Below are 10,171 nucleotides of genomic sequence, written 5' to 3'. Positions count from 1 at the left end.
TTCCAGTGACCCTGGGGGCTCTGAGGGCTGCCACCTTTTTACAGTATCCTGTGGAGTCTGGCTAATGGGGTTTTGCGCAACCCAAGTTTCCTGGAGCTGCTAGATCTCTCTAAACAACCGACTGGGTCTCCTGCCTTAGATTTTTTTCAGCTGCTCTGGGATTTCTACTATGGATCTTTTCCACAACTGCTCACCACCTGGACCTTTGCAGCCAGTAGCACTGGGAGAGCTTAGGCAGCTTAGCCAGAGTCACAACCAGTTGCCCAAATTGGACTCTGCTGGTTCTCAGAGGAACTACCCTGGCTGTAACATCAGGCCTGAAAGTAGTCTCTGGCTGGGAGGAGTAACAACAGCATACTGGAAGCCAAGGCCTTTGTGGCCTTGTGAGCAGTAATTTGTCTCTTGTGGTTAATTGGCTACAACACCTCAAATATAAAAGGGACAGATACATGCTTTCTGCTGGCCAGTTCCCCTCTACTGTCACCTGCAGTGGGTCTTTGGAAAGCTGAGGTGCTTGCACCTGTCCGTCCTGGGCAATTTGACGTGCACTGGGCCTTCAGGGTGTGCCAAGCAGTGTGGAGGCATTGCTCTGCCTGACTAAGACAGAGACTATGCTGGCCATCAAAGGTACCACACTGGCCTCTGTGACAATGGTTAAGGTCCTGGTTAAATACAGTTTTTTTCCTTGGTGGAGCCAGGGAAGAGCTGGAGAGCCTCTGGTGAGGTGAGGGAGCCTGTGGAAGTTTAAGGGAGATGTGGGAGAAAAAAAAAGAAGTTCTTTGGATGTCCGTGAGGCTCTACTGTCAGGATGGAGCTAAAAAATGGGTCGATGCTGTGCTGATTTCTCAAGACACTCGAAATCCATTTATCCCCTTCCCTTGACCTAGTAGTATGATAACACCTGCCCCCAGCCCCAGACTAGGGTTAGTCTATAGGGAAAAAGGGCAGAGTGGAATGTGTATCAGAAAAGCTTCTGGGTTCCCAGAATTTTCCCCTCACACATATTGATGGCTGAGGGAGACTGTTGAAATTGATTGCTAAGGTTATGATGGGAAGGTAGACAACTGCCAAGTAGGCTTGTAGGGACTCTTTTTTTTTTTTTTAAGATTTATTTATTATTATATGTAAGTACACTGTAGCTGTCTTCAGACACACCAGAAGAGGGCATCAGATCTCATTACGGGTGGTTGTGAGCCACCATGTGGTTGCTGGGATTTGAACTTCGGACCTTCGGAAGAGCAGTCGGGTGCTCTTACCCACTGAGCCACCTCACCAGCCCCATTGTAGGGACTCTTATGGACACAAATAATCCCAGCATTTGGGAGGCAGGGGCAGGTGGATCTCTATGAATTTGAGGTCAACCTGGTCTACAGAGTGAGTTCCAGGACAGCCAGGGCTACACAGAGAAACACTGTCTCAAAAAACAAAACAAAACAAAACAAAACAAAACAAAACCAAAATAAATAAATAAATAAATAAATAAAATCCAGCCATGTGGTAGTGAATGGTGCAAGTCTTTAATCCCAGTGTTTAGGAGGCAGAGGCAGGCAAATCTCTTGAGTTCCAGGCGAGCCTGATCCACAGAGGGAATTCTAGAACAACCCCAACTACACAGAGAAACCCTGTCTTGAAAAACTGAAAGAAGGGGCTGGAGAGATGGCTCAGTGGCTAAGAGCACTGGCTGCTCTTGCAAAAGTCCTGAGTTCAATTCCCAGCAACCACATGGTGGCTCAGGACCATCTGTAATGAGATTCGATGCCCTCTTGTGGTGTGTCTGAAGACATCAAAAGTGTACTGATATACATAACATACATAAATAAATCTTTTTTAAAAAAACTGAAAGAAAAGAAAGAAAGAAAGAAAGAAAGAGAGAGAGAGAGAGAAAGAAAGAAAGAAAGAAAGAGAAAGAAAGAAAGAAAGAAAGAAAGAAAGAAAGAAAGAAAGAAAGAAAGAAAGAAAGGAGAAAAATAATCAAAGTTTGGTTCCTTCTAGCCCCTCAGCGCTAGGCATCAGAGCACTGCATGAGTCCGTGGTAGCTGAAGAGACTGATAAAGTATAACTCCTTGGAAAGTGATTCTGTTCTGTGGACTTGTCTTATGGCATAGGACGGATAGATAGAGGCAGACAAAATAGCCTCTAACCCGGGCCTTTTTTCATTCCCCTTGTCTATTATCCATGCCCAATTTGTATCTACACAGTCCTATTTCCCAGTTCTTTGATATACTTAGTCTTTGTTTAAAGAAAGAGGAGGAGGAGGAGGAGGAGGAGGAGGAGGAGGAGGAATGTGAGATGAGCATGGTGACTTTAATTCTAGCACTCAGGAGGCACAGGCAGGCAGAGCTGTAGGTTTAATATTTAATGATGGTTCTTAAATGCTTTAACCTCCCTTTTAGCCAACCACCCACCAGAGTTAGGGAAAGAAAGGATATGGGGGAGGTGGACATGTTTAGAAAGGTTCTTGGGAGCAACTCCCATCTGTGTTGTATGGATACGTAGGTCTCTCCTCTTTTCTTAGGAGACAAAAGCAGCAAGACCAAAAGAGAGGTGACTTAGAGACAAGAGGACTCCTTACTTTAAAAGTTCGGCCAAAGACAGCAAAGACAGAGAATTCTCTCTGGGGTCTGTATCACACCCTTTTATGGGACCCTTATTATCTGCCAAACCACCTTTGCTACATTTAAGTCTCCCAGCAGTGATGAGGTGGAAAGCCATTATCCCCATCTCACACTTGAGTCTCCATTTAGATGACACAGGATCGGTTTTCAGCTTGGAGTCCAGGTCTGGTTATGTCCAGAGTCGGTTGCTTCCATACATCAAGCTGTGTTCCAGGATTTCTGATGTTTCAACCCCATGCTCCTTGCTCCTGTCCCATTTTGAGAGTACAAAGAACACCGGCTTTTGTTTCAGAGATCCTGACTTCAGTCCCCAGCAACCTTAGTGGCTCACAACCATCTATGATAGGATCTGATGCCCCTTTCTGTCATGCAGGCATACATGTAAATAGAATATTCATATACATAAATAAACAAATCAGAGCTGGAGAGATGGCTCAGCACTTAAGAGCACTGACTTCCAGAGGTCCTGAGTTGAATTCTCAGCAACCACATGATGGTATACAACCAACTGTAATGAGATCTGATGCCCTGATGGTGTGTCAGAAGACAGCGACAGTACACTCATAAATAAAATAAATAAAAATTCTTAAAAAAATAAACAAGTGGTCTATATTTTGTTTTTAATGTATGAGTGTTCTGTTTTCACGTACACCGGTATGCCAGAAGAGGGCATCAGATCCCTTTAAAGACGGTTGTAAACCACCTTGTGGTTGCTGGGAATTGAACTCAGGAGCTCTGGAAGAGCAGCAGTGTCCTTAACCGCTGAAACATCTCACCAGCCCCTAAACAAATCTTTTCTTTTTAAAGGGAAAGAAAGGGCAAATTGAAGCTCTGAGTTCTCTTCATGGGGAGCGTTCAGAAAGGCTGACTCCTCCTTCTAGAACACATTTTTCCCACCCGGAACTAGGGAGCAAGAGCTTTGTTTCCCGACGAAAAGAAAAACAGTCAGGGACCGGAAGTTGCCTGTATCATTCCCCGCTGCTGGTCTCCCGGACCCGGCTGAGGCCGTAGCGGACTGCCCTTTCCCAAGATGGCTTCGAAGATTGGATCGAGACGCTGGATGCTGCAGCTGATCATGCAGCTGGGTTCCGTGCTGCTCACGCGCTGCCCCTTTTGGGGCTGCTTCAGCCAACTTATGTTGTACGCTGAAAGGGCCGAGGCGCGCCGGTGAGCGCGCCCACGAAGTCGTCGAATGCGGTGGGGGGCGGTCCGACCTGTCCCAGGAACTGGGGTGCGGTGATGTTGGGGCCCAGAAGTCGGGATACTTAGACTGGGAGGAATTGGTACTCAAACAGGTTGGAAGATGCTCTCTTTCGATTGTACGGCCATTACTGATGTGGCGGCGGCTCCGGCAGTGAGAAGGATCTCGGGTTTTTGGGGGGCAGTGGCGATTGCAGGAACTTACAGAGGTCCCCAGATACTTACTCTCTATTCATTCTGTCCTCCTTGTTCCCTACACTCGATCCACAGGAAGCCCGACATCCCAGTGCCTTATCTATATTTCGACATGGGGGCAGCTGTGTTGTGTGCTAGCTTCATGTCCTTCGGAGTGAAGCGGCGTTGGTTTGCGTTGGGCGCCGCGCTGCAGCTAGCCATCAGCACCTACACCGCTTACATCGGGGGCTATGTCCACTACGGGGACTGGCTAAAGGTGAGCACGGGGACTCTAGACGAGATTTAGCTATGGGAAGGAGCTGAAGGTTCCTGATGTATGTGGTGGGCATGTATGGTACTCCTGAACTTGAAGCCCGGGAAAACTGAGGTACTAGGTTTGCAGCAGTTTTGTGGCAATCATTACAGACCACAGACGTGTCAGACCCATAGAGACCACACCGACCTCCCTTGTAGACTGTGAAAAGGGAGGTCCAGAGATGGAAAATGGACTCTCCCAAAATCATGCCACAGTGTATGGAAGGGATCGGTAACCCAGAGTTATCTGATTCTCAGAATCTTTTAAACCATTACTTTATTGGTGTCAGACTTGTAAAACAAAAGAGGCCTTGGAGAATATCTGGTCTACCCATCAGGTTTTATGAAATGTGATTAATACTAGTGCAGAATTTGTGCCTTCAAATGCAGATGCTTATACCGGCTACTGGTAGCCTAGAGGTGAGGTAGCTTGGAGGCAGGGTCCGAAAGGATCAGACTGTCAGTCTAGTAGGGGAGGCAGGTGTGAACAGCTATGGGATAGTGGGCCTATTTGTTTTGCATTGTTTTGTTTCTAGACAGGGTTTCTCTGTAGACCAGGATGGCTCAAACACACACATACATCTGCCTCTGTCTCCCAAGTGCTGGTATTAAAGGCATTCACCGCCGCCACCACCACCACCACTGCCTGGCTGGCTGTTCTTGTTTTAGTTGCTATAGAGTCTATACTACATAGTGGGAAGAACCCTGCCATTATGTTTCAGGCTAGGGGTGGAGGAGATGGCGATCTGTGGCAGCTGGGTTCTGCCACTTTCTGTAGGACCATGGACAGTTTCTTTACCCCTCTCAGCCCTCAGTTTCTGCCTTGTGTAGAGAATTCGCTCTCTCTGCAGACTACACTTGGAATAGGCAAGAGGGTTCATCAGATAGAACAGGACGTGTAGAAGTGGGCAGTTCTATGTTCTTGACAACCAAGAGACATGATGGCAGTTCTTGACTGGGGTTCCTTTCTCCCTGGCCTTAGGTCCGTATGTATTCTCGCACAGTTGCCATCATTGGCGGCTTTCTGGTGCTGGCCAGTGGGGCTGGAGAGCTGTACCGTCGAAAGCCCCGAAGCCGTTCCCTGCAGTCCACTGGCCAAGTGTTCCTGGGCATCTACCTCATTTGTGTGGTACGTTGGGGTTCTCTTGATTGGAGGCACTGTATGGGAGTGGCATGAGCTTAGGCCTGGCAGAATCCTGGCCACTGGGCAGAGCAAGGCCTTGTGAGTAATTTCACAAGGTGACTCCAAGAGATTGCCCTGGACAGCTGCTGGTTCCTTCTGAAGGGTGCTTCAAGTACTCAATACCTGGCTGAGGGTCCCTCATTTCAACATTATTGCTACCAGCTAGATAAGAAGTTGAACTGACCATTCAGTCCCAATGTTGAGAACCCAGCAAAGATTAGGTGATTTTCTCATTGCTTCAGCCTCGAGAGGACTGAGAGAGGGGACAAAAAAGAGGCATGGTGCAGATCAGCTCTAGTTGTAGTTCTGCCACCTAGAGTTGATGGGGGTTATGTAGGATAGTCAGGGAGATCTTCCTGGTGCTTTAGAAGGCCGCTGTAGATGAGGGCAAAGATAGGCTTCAGGCTCTTGACCTCCTCCTAGGAACCAGGAATGACATCCTATGTGCAGAGTTCTGTGTAGGCTTCCGTGGTGTGCATATTCACAAGTCTGAGTCTCCATCTGACTATGGAGACGCACGTCCTTTCTTCAGAGGCTTCCAGGAGGGTAGGGGTCAGCCTTATCTCTCAGGGCCGAGAGTCCCCATCCAGAGAAAGGACTTGGAAGCCCATTTGACAGGGGCTACCTTGTGGGTACCACCTTAGGTAGACACTCATCTGCTGCAGTCTTTTTAAGATTTATTTATTTGTAAGATTTATTTATTTGTTTTATGTAAGTACACTGTCACTGTCTTCATCTTCACACACCAGAGCAGGGCATCAGATTTCATTAAAGATGGTTGTGAGCCACCATGTGGTTGCTGGGACTTGAACTCAGGACCTCTGGAAGAGCAGTCAGTGTTCTTAACCACTGAGCCATCTCTCCAGCCCTATCTGCTACAGTCTTAAAAGGATGCTGTGTGTCTCTAGGCCTACTCGCTGCAGCACAGCAAGGAGGACCGGCTGGCGTACCTGAACCATCTTCCAGGAGGGGAGCTGATGGTCCAGCTGTTCTTCGTGCTTTATGGGGTCCTGGCCCTGGCCTTCTTGTCGGGTTACTATGTGACGCTGGCCGCCCAGATCCTGGCCGTGTTGTTACCTCCTGTCATGCTGCTTATCGACGGCAACGTCTCCTATTGGCACAACACACGACGCGTCGAGTTCTGGAACCAGATGAAGCTACTCGGCGAGAGTGTGGGCATCTTTGGGGCTGCCGTCATCTTGGCTACTGATGGCTGAGTTCCACGGGGAGAGCCTGGTTTGGGCACAGGAGGCCACCGCCGAAGGCCACCTTACCTTCCTCCTTGCTGGCCCAGTTGTTGTTTATTTATGCTTCTTGGTTTGTTTGTTTACTTTCTTGTTTTTTTTTATTTTAATAGTTACATTTTTGGGGGGGAAGATGGGAGCCCTTGCGCTAAAGCTTCATAGGGTTTTGTTGTTGTTTTCTTGCCTGTTTTAGGGGAGAGCTGAGGCCAGCTGCCCCTCCCCCAAGTGGCCAGGGAGGGAGGAGTCCCTGAGAAAGGAGTAAGGCAGAGCTGGGGTGCAGGTAGAAGTTGGGGACAGAGGAAGATCTGGAAGTAAGCAAATGTGAAAATTCCTTTTGGAACCTGACAGATGCAGCTAAACTAAACAGTGCTTTTCAGACTAGTGTGTGTGTGTGTGTGTGTTCACACATGTGTGTCTTCACATGTATAGAAGTAGCCCTGTAAGGAGGGGCAGAGTGGCTGGTGCTACAGACGTCACATGGGCTCTTTGGGGGTCTGTCTGCTGGGGCAGGAATAATCCCAGTTCTCTGACTCTCGCTCTAGAGTTGAGAACAGGCAGGGCCTGGTGTGCTCTGGGATGTGCAAGGTGGAGCAGGCCTGTCAGTCAGCCTGCTGCTGCATCTGTTCTCAGCTTCTTGGTTGGCTGGCTGAGTGGAGCACCCACCCAAACACCAGACCACACTGTCCTCCGAAAATAAACATTTTATACAGACATTGTGTCTTTGCTTCTGTCTTCCCCGTGGGCACTTGGCCATTGGCTGAGGTTGATTTGGGGGCTCTTGAAAGATCATCTTGGGTTATACCCCATTCTGGTCCCCTATGGTTCCACCACCACCCCAGTTCTAAGAGTTCCCACAGTTCTTCAACTATCTTAAAAGAAAAAAAAAAAAAACCCACACACTTCCTGTCAGACGTCATTAATCCCAGCACTTGGGAGATAGACATCTCTGTGAGTTTGAGGCCAGCCTGGACTACAGAGTGAGATCCAGGACAACTAGGACTACATAGAGAAACCCTGTCTTAACCTCTTTCCCAAATAATAAGTAATTAAATTTAAAAAAAAATCTTAAAACATCAGCTAGAGTTGGCGTGGTTGAGCACAGGCCTAGAAGCCCCAGGCCCTAGGTTCCATTGATAGCATTGAAGAGAGATCTGTCACATCCCAAATCCTTACTATACGTTAGGTTTTCTTAGGGTTTGTTTTGTTTTTTGAGTCAGGGTTTCTCTGTGTAGCCCTGGCTGTTGTGGAATTCACTCTGGAGACCTGGAACTTGGAGATTCATCTGCCTGTTTACAAGTGCTGAGATTAATGGTGCGTGCCACCACACCCAGCATTCATCCCGGGTTTTTGAGGCAGCATCTCACTGTAATCTAGCCTGCTCTTAAACTCCCATTTCCCCGCCCCCACTTCCTGGATGCCGAGGTTACAGGCATGTCTCTATGTCCCACTTAGTGTATGTTTTTGGTTTCTCCCTCCATCCCTCTTATGGCCCATTTTTTCCCTCTCTGCCTGTTTGGGGGGCAGGTCTTTTGAAGAAATCTTTGGCAAGGGCAGCTGGAGCGAGAACTGATGTCATATTACATATAAGGAAATGGGAGACTCAGAGAAGGTAAGCAACTTGCCTCAAACCACAGACCAAACCTAGCTAGAACTAGCTGTCTAGTCAGGTCTATTGAATGTCCAAACCCAGATGTATCCTTGATACACATAATCCCTAGGGAAGTCAGGTTGCTCCTGGGCCTGTCACAGTCCCTAGTGTGCCATGATGGTTTTATAAAGGCATCTAGTATATCAAACATTGTTTGAAAAGTGTTGAAGGGCTGGAGATGTAGCTTAGTTGGTAGCCCTGAGTTCAGTCCCCATCCAGTGGGAATTAATCTGGCATGAAGGCACACGCTTGTAATCTCAGCACTTCGGGAAGCAAAGGAAGGAAGATAAATCCAAGGTCATCAGCTATTTAGTGAATTTCAAGCCAGCCTGGGCCACACTACATCAAAGATTGTATGTGTGTGTGTGGTATGTGTGTGTGTGTGTGTGTGTGTGTGTGTGTGTGTGAGAGAGAGAGAGAGAGAGAGAGAGAGAGAGAGAGAGAGAGAGAGAGAGGAGCTGGAGAGATGAGTGGTGAAGGGCACTTGTTCAGTCATGAGGACTAGAGTTCAAATCCCAGCAGGTGACTCACGAATGCCTGTAATTCCTGCTCCAAGAGATCGAATACTCCTTTGCCTTTCATTCGTGCTTTTGCATGGACTCTCACACGCACATATAACATGTTTTTAAATGTGTGAGGGTATTTTGCCTGCATGTACATCTTTGCACCATGTTCATGCCTGGTACCCATTAAGGTCAGGAAAGGGCATCAGATCCCATGGAGCAGGAGTTAGGGACAATTGTGAGCCACCACGTGGATACCGGGACTAAAATCTGGATGCTATGGCGGAGTAACCAATACTTTTAACCACTGGACCATTTGACTATCTCCCATAAAAAAATCAAGAAAATGTTTAGGGCTCAGTGACTATCCTCTCACAAGAGGCTAGTCCTGGCTGTCCTTTAAAGAATCATGGTTTGGGGCTGGAGAGATGGCTCAGCAGTTAACAGCACTGACTGCTCTTCCAGAGGTTCTGAGTTCAATTTCCAGCAACCACATGACGGCTCACAACCAACTGCAATGGGGTCTGATGCCCTCTTTTGGTGTGTCTGAAGAGAGCAATGGTGTACTCATATACATAAAATAAAGAAATAAATCTTTAAAAAAACAACACCAACCCATAGTTTGGTGCCCAATGTCCATGTCAGGTGGCTCACAACCACTGTAACTCCAGCTCCAGAGGATCTTAGGTTCTTTGTGGGTACCCATGCACACACACACACATACAAAAAAATCATTTGAAAAAAAAAATTACTCAAAAAGCATGCCTTTAATCCCAGCACCCAGGAGGCAGAGGCAGGCGGATTTCTGAGTTTGAGGACAGCCTGGTCTACAAAGTGACAGCCAGGACAGCCAAGGCTATACAGAGAAACCCTGTCTCGAAAAACAAAACAAACAAACAAAAAGGCATTGCTGAGGTGAATCAGTCTCATAAAGATGACATAGAATCCTATAGTGGGAGAATGGTTAAGTCTGGGCTAACAAGCCAAGGTCATCCTGTGATTTCTCTTGAGTTCTTTTTTTCTTTTTCTTTTTTAAAATTTTTATGTATGTGAGTACACTGTCACTGTTTTCAGACACATCAGATCCCGTTACAGATGGTTGTGAGCCACCATGTGGTGGCTGGGAATTGAGCTCAGGTCCTGTGGAAGAGCTGCTAAGCCATTTCTCCAGCCCCTTCTCTGTGTAAACAGGTAAATATGCCATTGCTGTTAGCTGGGATTTTCATCCTTATGGGCAGTGTGTGTGTGTGTGTGTGTGTGTGTGTGTGTGTGTGTGTGTGTACAGTGAC

At 47.5% G+C, this 10,171-nt stretch overlaps 1 protein-coding gene across 2 annotated transcripts; it reads left to right on the top strand.

Annotated features, from left to right (window-relative positions):
* Positions 1-3,567: 3,567 nt before the first annotated feature.
* Tmem101 (transmembrane protein 101) lies at positions 3,568-7,444 on the top strand. 2 transcript variants are annotated; one of them, XM_017314829.2, is made up of 4 exons: positions 3,568-3,846; positions 4,086-4,266; positions 5,287-5,433; positions 6,396-7,444. In XM_017314829.2, the coding sequence occupies exons 2-4, from the start codon at positions 4,123-4,125 to the stop codon at positions 6,702-6,704; spliced, it is 600 nt and encodes a 199-aa protein (XP_017170318.1). In that variant the 5' UTR covers positions 3,568-3,846; positions 4,086-4,122; the 3' UTR covers positions 6,705-7,444. The 2 variants fall into 2 exon arrangements, with proteins under 2 accessions (XP_017170318.1, NP_083925.2); NM_029649.2 differs by having other exon boundaries at positions 3,583-3,782; positions 6,396-7,443.
* Positions 7,445-10,171: the final 2,727 nt, after the last annotated feature.

This window comes from Mus musculus, chromosome 11 (genome assembly GCF_000001635.26).
Source record: "Mus musculus strain C57BL/6J chromosome 11, GRCm38.p6 C57BL/6J".
In the NCBI taxonomy this organism is placed as follows: domain Eukaryota; kingdom Metazoa; phylum Chordata; class Mammalia; order Rodentia; family Muridae; genus Mus; species Mus musculus.
The sequence above is the reverse complement of the archived record's forward strand: the minus strand, read 5'-3'. Positions and strand labels throughout refer to the sequence as shown.

What these genes read in the sequence shown, in the direction of transcription:
- Tmem101 (NM_029649.2), top strand. Translation starts at nt 3,646, where the DNA reads ATGGCTTCGAAGATTGGATCGAGACGCTGGATGCTGCAGCTGATCATG. An exon ending in GAAAGGGCCGAGGCGCGCCG is followed by an intron (nt 3,783 to 4,085) that starts GTGAGCGCGCCC and finishes CTCGATCCACAG; the next exon opens with GAAGCCCGACATCCCAGTGC. An exon ending in GCATCTACCTCATTTGTGTG is followed by an intron (nt 5,434 to 6,395) that starts GTACGTTGGGGT and finishes GTGTGTCTCTAG; the next exon opens with GCCTACTCGCTGCAGCACAG.